The 15,262-nt window shown below is 39.7% G+C and overlaps 1 protein-coding gene and 2 non-coding genes across 4 annotated transcripts in view; all 3 read left to right on the top strand.

Annotated features, from left to right (window-relative positions):
• Positions 1–15,262, top strand: part of NOP58 (NOP58 ribonucleoprotein) — a 29,630-nt gene that overhangs the window by 9,978 nt on the left and 4,390 nt on the right. For both annotated transcript variants that reach the window (XM_066345411.1, XM_066345413.1), the window contains exons 5-12: positions 2,992–3,128; positions 5,146–5,210; positions 6,883–7,017; positions 8,384–8,529; positions 9,131–9,257; positions 12,625–12,788; positions 13,457–13,591; positions 13,822–13,883. In XM_066345411.1, the coding sequence (XP_066201508.1) occupies positions 2,992–3,128; positions 5,146–5,210; positions 6,883–7,017; positions 8,384–8,529; positions 9,131–9,257; positions 12,625–12,788; positions 13,457–13,591; positions 13,822–13,883 (971 nt within the window). The remainder of the gene's footprint in view (positions 1–2,991; positions 3,129–5,145; positions 5,211–6,882; positions 7,018–8,383; positions 8,530–9,130; positions 9,258–12,624; positions 12,789–13,456; positions 13,592–13,821; positions 13,884–15,262) is intronic.
• Positions 8,587–8,672, top strand: LOC136379289 (small nucleolar RNA SNORD11B). The gene has a single exon (XR_010746763.1). It is a non-coding gene; the product is annotated as a small nucleolar RNA SNORD11B (small nucleolar RNA).
• On the top strand, positions 9,408–9,491 carry LOC136379288 (small nucleolar RNA SNORD11). The gene has a single exon (XR_010746762.1). It is a non-coding gene; the product is annotated as a small nucleolar RNA SNORD11 (small nucleolar RNA).

Below are 15,262 nucleotides of genomic sequence, written 5' to 3'. Positions count from 1 at the left end.
TTGTAGAAAATATAGATACAGGACCAGGTGTGTGTGTGTGTGTGTGTGTGTGTGTGTGTGTGTGTGTGTGTGTTCATTGTAGAAAATATAGATACACCAAAAAAATTGATTTAAAAAAATAGCTTCAACCCTGCCACCTACAGATAGTATATAACACTTTGTATATATTCTGCCATATTTTGGTTTAGTCACTTTTTCCCCCCCAACATTAATGGAGTCATGATAATTTTTTTTAATGTGTGTATTTGTTAGAAAACTTTAGTAAGGGTACAGTTGCTAGATGTTAAACCAGTGGTTCTCAAACTTTTTGAAGTTGGGGCGCATTTAAAATCCTACAGATAATTGTAGGCACGCTATATACAAATTTCTGAGAAATATGTTATAATAATTAAGTCAGATATTAAAGAAAAAATATAAAGTCCAAGCGTGCTTTTATGGTAATTAAATGAAATAAATATGACAAAATTAAATTTATTCTGACATTTAAAACATTTTTATGTTACACTTTTTGAATTAATGCTTTTTAAAATTTGTAAAAAAGAGGGGTTAAAAATTTAAAAAACGACATAAAAGTTATCTTTTTATATATATAGATACATTCTTAGTAAGATTTAGTAAATTTGGCAGGTCCTGGCACGAATGTGGTAAGGTTTTTCATTCTTGTGTTTATGAGAAACATGAGCCTGATGTGTCCTGGTGACTTCTTCAATGTTTGGGCATATATTTGAAAGGCAAACTCTCATTTCCTCATCAATACATTGAAGAATTCCTCTCTTTTTACTCTTAATTGTGTTGAGTGTAGGAAACCCCCACCATACATATCGTCTTAACTTTACACCAAACAAACTTGATAGAAGAAACTTGCCTCCAGTCCTTTCCAGGGAACATGGGGGTAGTGTAAACAATCCAGCACCACAGCTAAACAGCCTTTTGCAGCCTAATCAGGCAAGTGAGGTGTGGGGTTGGGCAGACTGTCAGTTTACAGCCAATTCCCCACACCTCTGTTTCCCCAAAATCTAAACTCCAAAAACCCTGTTGGTTTTTTGGTCCGCAACAGGCACATGTTTCTCTGGAATACCATAGGGCGCACCTGGAAATCTTCTAGGGCGCACACTTTGAGAACCACTGCATTAAACATTGAGAGTGGAAGGAAAGATTGGACAAGTATGCTCCCAAACATGGAAAGCAGAACAATTTGAAAACCAGTTGTGTGATAGTTTGTTTTAGGTCTTATAGGTAGGAAAATACTAGAGAGTTGAGGGTTTTTTAAACCAGGATTCTGAATTTAAGAGGTTTGTGTAAATAGATTATTTCTAGTACTGTCAGGTCATGAACTATTTTTGTGATGGTGTCAAACTCTCATCTTCATCCTTTGAAATGTTCACAAGTCTTAGTTTATTTTTTTCTGTTAAAAATACTAAATTTTAGCCTGACCAGGCAGGGTGGTGCAGTGGGATGGAACATCGGACTAAAACACAGAGGACCCAGGTTCGAAACCCTGAGGTCGCCAGCTTGAGCATGGGCTCATCTGGTTTAAGCAAAGGGTCACTTGGTCTGCTATAGGCCCCCCCACCCCCAATCAGGGCACATGTGAGAAAGCAATCAGTGAACAGCTAAGGTGCCACAACAAAGAATTGATGCCTCTCATTTCTCCCTTCCTGTCTGTCTGTCCCTGTCTCTGTCACAAAAAAGAAAAGAAAAAGAAAAAATTAAATTTTAGCACAATATTTATGCTGAATATTATTCATTCTAAATCTTTCTTAAACATTCATTATATACAATTTTGTGAATTTTATTTGATGGGCTAGGAGTGTATATTTATATGATGGATTTAGCATATAAACTGAAATGTGACAAAATGAAGGTACAGAGAATAAAATTTATTTTTGTTCATGTGGGGGGTGTGCAAAAACAAACTATTATAAAGAGTTGTATGTATATGTATACATACATATTTATACTTATATATCTGGAGATCAGGCAAGTTCAAGGTGGTAATGATCTATAACGCTATTGTCGGTTAACATGTATATATATGTATTTGGAAGTACTTAAGGGATGCTAACAGTTATTTATCTGTAAGGAAAGGGCCCAAGGCTCAGCATTTTGCTTTTTATTCAATTTCCTTTTCTGTAGTACCATTAATTAAAATCTGTGTAGCCTGACCAGGTGGTGGAGCAGTGGATAGAGAGTCGGACTGGGATGCAGAAGGACCCAGGTTCAAGACTGCGAGGTCACCAGCTTGAGCATGGGCTCATCTGGTTTGAGCAAAAGCTCACTAGCTTGGACGCAAGAGGTTACTCAGTCTGCTGAAGGCCCGCGGTCAAGGCACATATGAGAAAGCAATCAATGAACAACTAAGGTGTCGCAACGAAAAACTGGTGATTGATGCCTTTCATTTCTCTCCGTTCCTGTCTGTCCCTATCTATCCCTCTCTCTGACTCTGTCTCTGTAGAAAAAAAAAATAATTAAAAAAAAATAAAATCTTATGTGTTTATTAATGTAAAGTAGTAAAAGATTCCTCATACCAACATAAACAGCAAAACTAGTTGAAACTATCTTTTTACAGCTTTATTTATTTATTTTTCTGTTGATTGCGAGGAGAGAGAAGCATCAACCTGTTCCACTTTGTTGTGCACCCACTGAGTGCTTTGTATATGTGCCCAGAGAAGGGCTTGAGCCCAGTGCCTGGGGGATGGAACCACAGTGGGGTTTTTTGTTTTGTTTTGTTTTTAAGTGACTGGAAGGGAGAGAGATGAGAAGCATCAACTCATACTTGTGGCACCTTAGTTCATTGATTGCTTTCTCATATGTGCCTTGATCCAGGGACTCCAGCCAAGCGAGTGACCTTGGCCTTAAGCCAGCAACCATGGGGCCATGTCAGCCTTGGGCTTTCAATGGGTTTCAGCATTCCAGGCAGATGCTCTATGCACTGCACCACCACCTGGTCAGGCTATTTATTTAATATGAATTTATTTATTTATTTTTAAGGAAAAACTGAATCTCAGTTGCATCCATAGTCCTGTTGTTAGTGAACTTATGAGAGGAATTCGTTCCCAAATGGATGGATTAATCCCTGGGGTAGAGCCACGTGAAATGGCAGCTATGTGTCTTGGATTGGCCCACAGGTGAGATTTACTGGAAAATAAAGTTGACTTTTGTCTGGTAGTGTTCTGAGAATGTTATGCATACAATCAGTAGGAGTACCCACATTTTATAAATGAGGAGATGGATCCCCAAGAGTCAGTACAACTGGTATATGAGGAGGCCAGGATTGAACCCAGGCATTCCCTACGCCTCTGGTGTTGGATCGCACAATGCTTGGGCATGTTTTGTTTTGTTTTGGGGGGCTACTCCATCTATTTAACCATCTCCTAAAATTTTCTCATCTACTGTGGTCTTTTTGTGTGTAGGTGTCCTATCTGTGTTGCTTGTTTCACTCTGATTTTTATTGTGTTTTTATAGTAAGGCAAAGAAAAGCACATTAACCTGCCATATTTAACCAGAGACCCATTAGAACAGACATTTCTGCTATACTGTAATATATGTGTTCCTGAAAATCTTGGCCTGTGAACTTTCACTAAAATAACAGGATTTATGAAGAAGCAAGAAGAAACTTAGGCAAATTTATGAATAGAGCACTGTCAAAAACAGTAGCCCTTAAAATAGTAACGTAGTAAAAAAGACATGTTAAACTTATACTACAAGAATACTACAGTAAACAAAAATCTATACCTTTGAACAAAAAACATTAAGCATAGATCGGTAGAGGGTTAAAGCTCTGCTGACTTCCACAGACAAGCAAAATGCACAAAAGTCAGAAAGAATTTGGTAATAAGCATTTTAAGGCAGGACAGATAGCTTAACTGGGTTGATTCAAGCTTGTATTTAAATTGGCATTGTGTACCTGACCAGATGGTGGTGCAGTGGATAGAGTTGTTAGCCAGGGATGCTGAAGTCCCAGGTTCGAAAATCTGAGGTTGCCAACCTGAGAGTTGGATCATTGACATGATTAGATGGTCACTGGTTTGAGCAAACAGTCACTGGCTCAGGTGGGGATCCCTTCCCCATCAGGCACATAGGAGAAAGCAGTGAACAACTAAAGTGCTGCAACTATGAGTTGCTGCTTCTCTCTCTCTTTTCGTCTGTCTCTCTCAAAAAAAAATTGGAATTGTATATAGCAGTAATTCTCAGTCATATCTCTTAGAGAACATTTGGCAATGTAGAGATATTTTTGGTGGTTAGAACGTAAGGTGGGGTCTGTTACTACTAATAATGGGTAAAGGCCAGGGATATTGCTCAATACCCTACAGTGCACAGACTGACCCCTCTGCAACAAAGACCTATGACGTTAAGAGTGCCAAGATCTTCTTTTTCTAATATAGATACATTATTTATTGAATTTATTGGGGTGACGTTGGTTATCAAAATTATACAGGTTTCAGGGCAAGGATTAAGAAACCTTTGTTATACAGTATTATTCCTTCATGGCTTTCTGTTTTCAGGTGTCACAGCTTTGCATTTTTTTCTTACCTGCTGGTATAAAGCATTAGTATGCTGCAAACATTATCTATAAATCAATATCACCTGCACCACACAGCATTTCCCTGGTTGTTGATCATAAATTAATTTTACAGAAATACAGGTTATAGCTGGACAGATGTATTTTCTTTGTGTGTGTGTGTGTGTGTGAGAGAGAGAGAGACAGAGAGAGATGGACAGATAGGGGTAGACAGGAAAGGAGATGAGAAGTATCAGTGCTTTGTTGGGGCAACTTAGTTGTTTATTAACTGCTTTCTCATATGTGCCTTAACTGGGGACTACAGCAGAGCAAATGAGCACTTGCTCAAGCCAGCAACCATGGGGTTATGTCCATGATCCCACACTCAAGCCAGCAACCTTGGGATCTCGAACCTGGGTCCTCTGTGTCCCAGTCTGACGCTCTATCCAGTACGCCACGACCTGGTCAGGCTGTATTTTCTTTTTAACTTTTATTTTTTTTAATCTTGCAACTGATTTTCTCATGTAGAGAAAAAATAATATAGATCTAGGGAGGGATTTTGGTTAAAAAGTTTTTAAGATGTTAATTAAATGCCTTTTGTCAGGGCTATCATAGTAATTTGTAATTTTCTTTCTCCTCCCCAGCTTGTCCCGGTATAGATTGAAATTTAGTGCTGATAAAGTGGACACAATGATTGTCCAGGCAATTTGTGAGTACAGTATATGTGAGGTCTGTTCTGTCTCACATGGTTTTTTCCTACTATTAAAACTGTATTTTTATAATTTTGTTGAGAAAGAGAGATTAACTACAACTCTTAATAAGAAATTGGAAAACAATAGAAAAAGAAAACCTACCCATAATTTGACTAGTTGGAGATAATGTGAATTGCACTGTTAACGTAGACCAATTCATCTGTCTTTTTTCATGAAAACTGCTAAAACCATAGTGGGATAGGTATTGTGTTGTGTTTTGCTTTTTTCACTTGGCTTTATAATGTCATTAAGTGAGTTTTGGAAATAATGGAGTCTTAATTTTCAATTTTAAAAATCCCTTTTAAACAGAAATTGCATTTCTGGGTATATACCAAAAAAACCCTGAAAGCAGATAACTCAAACATAATCAGCCCTGGCTGGTTGGCTCAGCGGTAGAGCGTTGGCCTGGCGTGCAGGAGTCCCGGGTTCGATTCCCGGCCAGGGCACACGGGAGAAGCGCCCATTTGCTTCTCCACCACCCCCCCCCCTCCTTCCTCTGTCTCTCTCTTCCCCTCCTGCAGCCAAGGCTCCATTGGAGCAAAGATGGCCCGGGCGCTGGGGATGGCTCCTTGGCCTCTGCCCCAGGCGCTAGAGTGGCTCTGGTCGAGGCAGAGTGACGCCCCGGAGGGGCAGAGCATCGCCCCCTGGTGGGCAGAGCTTCGCTCCTGGTGGGCATGCCTGATGGATCCCGGTCGGGCGCATGCGGGAGTCTGTGACTGTCTCTCCGCATTTCCAGCTTCAGAAAAATACAAAAACATAATCATACACCCCTGTTTATAACAGCATTATTTATAATAGCCTAAAGGTAGAAATAACCCACGTTATCCATTAACAGATGAATGGATAAACAAGATGTATATACAATGAAATACTTATCCTTAAAAAGGAATGAAGTTCTGATGCATACTATATACAACATGGGTGAATTTTGAAAACGTTAAATAAAGTAAGTTACACACAAAAAGACTAACACTGTGTGATGCCTAGAATAGGCAAATTGATACAGTAGAAGGTGGGGATGAGGAGTTCTTGAGTGGATCCAAAATTTCAGTTTGGGATGATGAAAGGGTTCTGGAAATGGGTAGTGGTAATGGTTGTACTTGTGAATGCATTGAGGCCTCTGAAATGCACACTTGAAAATAGTTAAAGTAGTAGATTTTATGTATATTTTACCATAATAAAAAATAACCTTTTAGGCCCTGGCCGGTCGGTCTGGCGTGCAGAAGTCCCGGGTTTGATTCCCGGCCAGGGCACACAAGAGAAGCGCCCATCTGCTTCTCCACCCCTCCCCCTCTCCTTCCTCTCTGTCTCTCTCTTCCCCTCCCGCAGCAAGGCTCCATTGGAGCAAAGATGGCCCGGGCGCTGGGGATGTCTCCTTGGCCTCTGCCCCAGGCGCTAGAGTGGCTCTGGTCGCAACAGAGCGATGTCCCGGAGGGGCAGAGCATCGCCCCCTGGTGGGCATGCCGGAGGGGGGGGGATCCCGTCGGGCGCATGCGGGAGTCTGTCTGACTGTCTCTCCCCATTTCCAGCTTCAGAAAAATACAAAAATAAATAAATAAATAAATAACCTTTTAAATTCCTGTGGGGTGTTTGATTTTTGTTTGTTTGTTCCATTTTAATCTCTTGCAGCCTTGTTGGATGACTTAGATAAAGAACTGAACAACTACATTATGCGGTGTCGAGAATGGTATGGCTGGCATTTCCCTGAATTAGGAAAAATTATTTCAGATAACTTGACATATTGCAAGTGTTTGCAAAAAGTTGGTGAGTTAACTTTATGTTTTAAGGCATTGAAAGTAACAGTTTATTTATATCCTGAACACGTTATAATTATTTTTTTCTTAACAAACTTCTCAGGGTGTTTTATAACTTACATTTTAGGACTGTAGCCATATTAATACCTGATAGATTTCAAAAGGAATTAACTTTGATTTGATGGCCTGTACAACAGAACATAGATCTCTATTTTGGATTTTATTTATTGCTATTACGGGTGGGGGATAGCGAGAAGTATCAACTCATAATTGCTTCATTTAAGTTATTCATTGATTGCTTGCCATATGTCCCTTGATGAGGCGAGCGCAGGGTTTTGAACTGGTGACCTCAGCATTTCAGGTCAACACTTAATCCTTGTGCCACCACAGACCAGGCTGGTTTTTCTTAAAATGGCTTTTGGTGAATGTCTCATAATGAATTTGCCATTAATAGGGGTAATGGGGGGCTATTCTGAAGTATACTAATAATTAATATTAAAAGTAATATTGCTGGCCCTGGCCGGTTGGCTCAGCGGTAGAGCGTCGGCCTAGCGTGCGGAGGACCCGGGTTCGATTTCCGGCCAGGGCACACGGGAGAAGCGCCCATTTGCTTCTCCACCCCTCCGCCGCGCTTTCCTCTCTGTCTCTCTCTTCCCCTCCTGCAGCCAAGGCTCCATTGGAGCAAAGATGGCCCGGGCGCTGGGGATGGCTCTGTGGCCTCTGCCTCAGGCGCTAGAGTGGCTCTGGTCGCAACATGGCGACGCCCAGGATGGGCAGAGCATCGCTCCCTGGTGGGCAGAGCATCGCCCCTGGTGGGCGTGCCGGGTGGATCCCGGTTGGGATCCCGGTCGGGAGCATGCGGGAGTCTGTCTGACTGTCTCTCCCTGTTTCCAGCTTCAGAAAAATGAAAAAAAAAAAAAAAAAAAAAAGGAAAAGAAAAGAAAAAAAGTAATATTGCTATTTATATTAGTGTTATAGTCTATACTAATAATACAGTGATATTATTTATAGGGGATACTGAGTATTAATAAATGAGGTACTTGGCTCATTATATTACTGATTTACCACTGCAAGAATTTGTGGCCCTTGGTTTGGTATAACCTTAACTACAAATTGTCACAATGTTGTCCTATTGAATGGGGTATTTGGAGGATTTTTTTTTTTTTTCTTTGAGGGAGGTGGTGGGAAGAGATTTTATTAATCTCTAAAATCAAGCCTTTACGTAGGGAAAATTACTGGGTCACACTGTTCGCTTTTTGTTTTGTATAGGCACCCTTTTCATTGGCTTGTGTCTACTTTTTCTTTTGACTGTTTGGTGGATTTTGTATAATTTGTTGAAGAGTGATTCTCCCTCATATTCTGAAAACATTCCATAGGCGACAGGAAGAATTATGCCTCGGCCCAACTTTCTGAATTACTGCCAGAAGAAGTTGAAGCAGAAGTGAAAGCAGCAGCAGAGATATCTATGGGAACAGAGGTTTCAGAAGAAGATATTTGCAACATTCTGCATCTCTGCACTCAGGTACACTGTACACATAGAGAAGCTCGTGGTGGTGATACCAGTACTGCAGTAATTTTCTGATGGCAATGATGATTTTTAAACTTATTGTTCACCTGATAAGTAAATATGAGGGTGTTCAGTCACTACCTCATCTGATGCCATCTTGATTTATATACTTAAAGGGGGAAATATGTACTAAAATGAAGTTAGAGTACTAGTTTATTTGTATTGTCACATTGTCAGAATATTGAATTTTAATTTCATTAAGAAGACAAGGAATGCTTGAGTTATTTAATTCTAACTTTGATACTTTTTTCCCCCTCTGAAGATAGCTGTACAAGAATCAGAGGGGTTGGTGACACAAATGTCTAATTCTTGAAGGTTTTTAAAAATAACACAGTAATATTGCTAACATTTATAAGCAGTGTATTAGGTTGTTTACATACATTATCTAATAAAAGTCTTCACAGGAGTCTTCACACTGAGGTAAGGTGTGATTAATTTTCCCAGGGTTCTGCAGTTGCTCTGATAGATGTAGGCCTTTGATGTTTTAGACATGTGAATTTTATACTGGTTTTCCTCTTAATCATATATGAATTATTCATTTTGTTACTTATACTAGGTAATTGAAATCTCAGAATATAGAACGCAGCTCTATGAATACCTACAAAATCGAATGATGGCCATTGCACCCAATGTTACAGTCATGGTTGGGGAATTAGTTGGAGCACGGCTTATTGCTCATGCAGGTGATGATTTTAATGTAATTTATAAACACGGGTATTTAGAGGTGAGGTTTCTAGCAAGGATATTTTTAATCTCTAAACTATAGTTATTAAAGAAATGTTCGATAATAAATATGTAGAAGTAGGTGGTATATGGGTGAGGACTAAGGACCAGTGTTTGATGATGATTTTTATTTGTATGCCTGATTTTCTTTTGAATAACGAAGGCATCTTTAGTCACTACCTCTTCTGAGATACTTATTCATTGTTGGAAGTTTGTGGTGGTTGATTAGAATAAACAGTTGAGGCCCTGGCCGGTTGGCTCAGTGGATAGAGTGTCAGCCTGGCATACTAACATGCTGGGTTTGATTCCTGGTCAGGGCACACTAGAAAGCAACCATCTGCTTCTCTCTGTCTTCCCCTCCTGCAGCCAATGGCTTGATTGGTTGGAGGGTCAGCCCTAGGCACTGAAGATAGCTTGATTGGTCTGACTGCATCAGCCTCAGGTGCTAAAAATGGCTCGGTTGATTTGAGCATTGGCCCCAGATGGAGGTTGCCATGTGGACCCGGCTAGGGCACATGTGGGCGTCTGTCTCACTATCTCCCCTCCTCTTGCTTTTTTTAAAAAAAGAATAATCAGATGAATGCAGGAAGATGAAATGAATTAATATTTTATAATATTAAAAAGTCATCAATTGCCTCACCAGGCAGTGATGCAGTAGATTGAGCGTTGGCATGGGACACTGAGGACCCAGGTTTGAAACCCGAGGTCGCTGGCTTAGATGGAGGGCCCCATCCCCACCCTAGTCAAGGCACATATGAGAAAGCAATCAATGAACAACTAAGGTGCCACAACTATGAGTTGATGCTTCTCATCTCTCTCCCTGTTTCTCTTTCTCCCCCTCTTGCTATGGAAATAAAAATCATTAACTAATGGTTGCAGGGGTGTTGGGGGACTGCATGATAAAGGTGAAGGGATTAAGAAGTACAAATTGTTAGTTTAAAAATAGTCACAAGGATGTAAAAGTACTGTATAACATACAGCAGTGGTCCCCAGCCCCTGGGCTGCGGACCGGTACCGGTCCGTGGGCCATTTGGTGCCAGTCCACAGAGAAAGAATAAATAACTTACATTATTTCCGTTTTATTTATATTTAAGTCTGAACGATGTTTTATTTTTAAAAATGACCAGATTTCCTCTGTTATATCCATCTAAGACTCACTCTTGACACTTGTCTCAGTCACGTGATACATTTATCTATCCCACCCTAAAGGCCGGTCTGTGAAAATATTTTCTGACATTAAACCGGTCCGTGGCCCAAAAAAATTTGGGGACCACTGACATACAGAATATAGTCAGTAATATTGTAATAACTATGTGTGGTGCCAGGTGGGCACTTGAAATAATCGAGACTTTAACTTTATAAAGTGTATATGTCCAACCACAATGCTATACACTTGAAATTAATACAAAATTGCCTGACCAGGTAGTAACACAGTGGATTGAGCGTCGGCCTGAGATTCTGAAGACCCAGGTTCAAAACCCCGAAGTTGCCGGCTTGAGCGCAAGGTCACCAGCTTGAGCATGGGATCATAGACATGACCCCATCGTCACTGGCTTGAGAGCCCTGGGTCTCTCGCTCTGCTATAGTCCCTGTTCAAGGCACATAGGAGAAAGCAATCAATGAACAACTAAAGTGCTGTAATAAAGAATTGGTGCTTCTCATTTCTCTCCCTTCCTCTCTGTCCCTGTCTGTCTCTCAAAAAAATAAATAAAAATAAGAGTTTAATACAGAATAATATTAAAGGTCAACTTTAATTGAAAAAACTCATCATATTAAAATTTGAATAGTTTTAAGTAATCACAAAAGGTAATGATACAGTCATGTACTACTATGTCATAAGGATACATTCTGAGAAATGGGTCATTGTTAGGCCATTTCATCATTGTGCAAACATCATAGAGTGTACTTAACACAAGCCTAGACGGTGTAGCCTGCCACACAATGAGACTCTATAGCATGACTGTCATGCAGTTTGTTGACTGAAACGTCATTATGTGGTGTGTGACTATATAAGTCATATTTGACATACAAAAATATTTTAAATGAGAAATTTATATTAAAACTTACTATATGTGTATAGGGATATTGTAACGATGGATGCTACAAAAACTGTAAAATTGATTACTTGCAAATATAGTGAGGTATTAGTTCATTATTTTATTGCTGGAGACATTATAATGACCTATCACAGTAGGTCTTCATGCATCACCTACAGCAAAATGTTTAAACTATAAAAGACCCTTCATTGATCAAATATGTCATTCAGATACTCTCAGCTGCAAGGATGGAATCATTTGGGCTGGTTTTGTTTTCTACATCCAAAATTTCACAGGCTTATCTAAATTTGTACCAGTAAGAAATATAGGGATTAACAGAAGTGTTGTGTATGTGTTGATTTTTTTTCTTTTCTGTTTTTCTAAGTGAGAGAACAGGAGATAGATAGATTTACACATGCTCTCCAAGTGGGATCTGCCTGGCAACCCATGTCTGGGGCTGGTGATGAAATCGGTTGAGCTATTTTTAGCACCTGAAGCTGACAGACGCACTGGGAGCAACCGAGCTTCCTCAGCACCTGGGGCCGACACTCAAACACCACTTGAGCCACTGGCTGCAGGAGGTGGAGAGGGAGGGAGAGAGAAGCAAATGGTCACTTCTCCTGCATGCCCTGACCAGGATTCTCACCCAGGATATTTATTCGCAGGCTGACACTATCCACTGAGCCAAATGGCTAGAGCAATGTGTTGAAATTTAAACATGTTTCTAGTGTTTAGTAACTGCATTAATATTGAGGGTGTTTTCTGACAGAAAATATTTGCAAAAAGTCCAACAGAGCAGAAACTTGATACCTAATTACTGTACTTACAAGCATAACTCCTTGACCATATCTTAACAGCGGTAAATAAAAGTGTGTGGAATTTATCATGTACTTCTATCAAGGTGTCCTAATAAGTTTTCATTTGTTTGTATTTTTTTTTCTATCTAAAGTAAAAATACTTGATGACCAAAATATTGGTATCTATAAATGTATCTATTTATTATTGACATATATGTATCTTGTGATATGTTAGTGAAATGTAAAACAGTAAAACCATATCTCAGGTAAAATTTAATAAGCTTAATCTTTAGTTTGTCACAGACATTACATACCTTTGCTTATGGTGCTAATGGAAAAATCACAAATGCTGAGGCATCAAGATTTTTAGGGAATGTATTACATCACATTTTTATTCATTCTGGTGGCTCTAATACTTAGATTGTAGGTCTTGTCTTTGATGCATGGAATTTAGAAATTCTTAAAAGTGTATTCTTTCTACTTTTCTTTTGAAGGTTCTCTGTTGAATTTGGCCAAACATGCAGCTTCTACAGTTCAGATTCTTGGAGCAGAAAAGGCACTCTTCAGAGCTCTAAAGTCCAGACGAGATACCCCTAAGTATGGTCTCATTTATCATGCTTCACTTGTAGGCCAGACAAGTCCCAAACACAAAGGAAAGGTGAGTTACTGTTTTCCTGAGGCACCCCCCCCCCCAACAAGCCGTTTTTCTCCTACTCTAGTATGCAATAAATCTTTATATTTTCTCATTAAGTAGAGAAGGTTGAATTCTCTAAATAAAAAGCACTTTGTACACTGAAAAGAAAAGGGTTTAAAGAAAGTACTGTTGGTCCTGTTAAAGCCATTTTCTTTCACTGTTAGTATTTTCCTGGAATTCACCGATTAGGAAGGGGTGGATGGACGGCACATCAACCAAGTGCTCTTTACTGGCAGTAAACCAAGTTAACATCAACATTTATAAATTATAAAAAACTTAAATTTTTTAAAATTCAGAGCAGAGTATAGGAGAAATAAAGGGTTTAATAAAATGTTACTTAGCTTGAGAAAGGGACTGTACTTTTTCTGGTTGACCTCATGGTGTAGAAAGAACTAATGTTGCTGAGTAGAAATTAAAGGAGGGCATTGGAAGCCTAGTTTGAGCTAGTTTTAGACATGAGCTACTAAAAGATGATCTATTCATCCACCAAAACAATGGTGATTATATTTAACCATTGTAACAGATTCAAATATAAGACAGGTGGTTTGAGTTGTATAATTAAAAATACTTTTTAGTTCCTAGTTTAAAGAAAATCCTACTGTGAATGTTTCTAACTTCCAGTTTTCTGTTAGATCTCTCGAATGTTGGCAGCCAAAACTGTTTTGGCTATTCGGTATGATGCCTTTGGCGAAGATTCCAGTTCTGCGATGGGAGTTGAGAACAGAGCCAAATTAGAGGCCAGGTTGAGGACTTTGGAAGATAGAGGGGTAAGAAACACACCCTGTCTGTTGCAGAAGTGTTACCTCTTAAAAGTTAATATACTGTGAATAGTTTATTTATTTTACTTGATAGATACAGTTTTGTGGTATATTTTAGTATTCTATTATATTCTTTTTGTGCCTCTGTTAACAGTTTCTCTTATTTGCCAAGAATTGATACAGTAGAGTATATACTATAAAGAGATTTCCTTAGAAAGTTAATAATTTTTTTTTCTTAGATAAGAAAAATAAGTGGAACAGGAAAGGCATTAGCAAAAGCAGAAAAATATGAACATAAAAGGTAAGTTACATGTTGGGGAGGATGATGGACGATTCCTGCTTATTTAAATGTTAATTGTTGCCTGACCTGTGGTGGCGCAGTGGATAAAGCGTCGACCTGGAAATGCTGAGGTCGCTGGTTCGAAACCCTGGGCTTGCCTGGTCAAGGCACATATGGGAGTTGATGTTTCCAGCTCCTCCCCCCTTCTCTCTCTACTCTCTCTCCCTCTCTGTCTCTCTCCTCTCTAAAAATGAATAAATAAATAAAAAATTTAAAAAAAATAAATAAATAAATAAATGTTAATTGTTGGCAGCAGTTTTTATAAATTGAAACACCTCAGTATCCCCGTCCTGCCTACCCACTCCCCCCCCTTTTTTGCCATTTAGTTTTTCATGTTCGGTTCTGGTTTTTAATCAAATACACATATATTTACATTGTTTTAATGAGTACATAATAGTAATATTTTTTGGCTTTTTTTTTTCATATTTACCTTCCTCATTTCCAAATATTGACAGTAAATATGTCATTCGTAGTTCCAGTATAGGTGCTCGCTTTGGCAGCACATACACTAAAATTGGAACGTAGTTCCAGAATAGTATGCTATTAAAAAGAAAAGAAAATTAATTCAGCATTTATTGAACCTCTTTTTTTTTTTTTTCAAGAGACAGGAGACAAAAGAAAAGTCTAAAAATGGCTAAGAGGTATGATAAAGTATTCAGACCTCACCACGAAGTGAACAGAAGATATGTATGGGGAGGGCCCTGGCTGGTAGCTTAGTTGGTTAGAGCTCGTCCCAAAACATCAAGGTTTTGGGTTCAATACCCAGTCAGGGCACATATGGGAGGTGACCCATGAGTGTACAACTAAGTGGAACAACAAATGAATGCTTCTCCGCTTCCCTTTTCTCTCCTCCCCCCTCCTACTTTTTCTTCCTTCTTGCTCTCTAAAAACAAACAATGAAAAAAGGATGTGTGTGGAGAGGTATTTCGATTATTATTTGAAGTGATGCTTAATATTGATAAGGTTGTGTGATGGAAGTAGAACAAACAGGGCAGCTTTTCTGGAAAGCAGTTAGTATGCATCAGGAGCCTTAAAAAATGTTTCTAGGCCCTGGCCGGTTGGCTCAGTGGTAGAGCGTCGGCCTGGCGTGCAGGAGTCCCGGGTTCGATTCCCGGCCAGGGCACACAGGAGAAGCACCCATCTGCTTCTCCACCCCTCACTCTCTCCTTCCTCTGTCTCTCTCTTCCCCTCCCGCAGCCGAGGCTCCATTGGAGCATAGATGGCCCGGGCGCTGGGGATGGCTCCTTGGCCTCTGCCCCAGGCGCTGGAGTGGCTTTGGCCGCAACAGAGCGATGCCCCAGAGGGGCAGAGCATCGCCCCCTGGTGGGCAGAGCGTGGCC

This window comes from Saccopteryx leptura, chromosome 7 (assembly GCF_036850995.1).
Source record: "Saccopteryx leptura isolate mSacLep1 chromosome 7, mSacLep1_pri_phased_curated, whole genome shotgun sequence".
NCBI lineage: Eukaryota > Metazoa > Chordata > Mammalia > Chiroptera > Emballonuridae > Saccopteryx > Saccopteryx leptura.
This window is presented reverse-complemented; position numbering and strand designations above follow the sequence as displayed.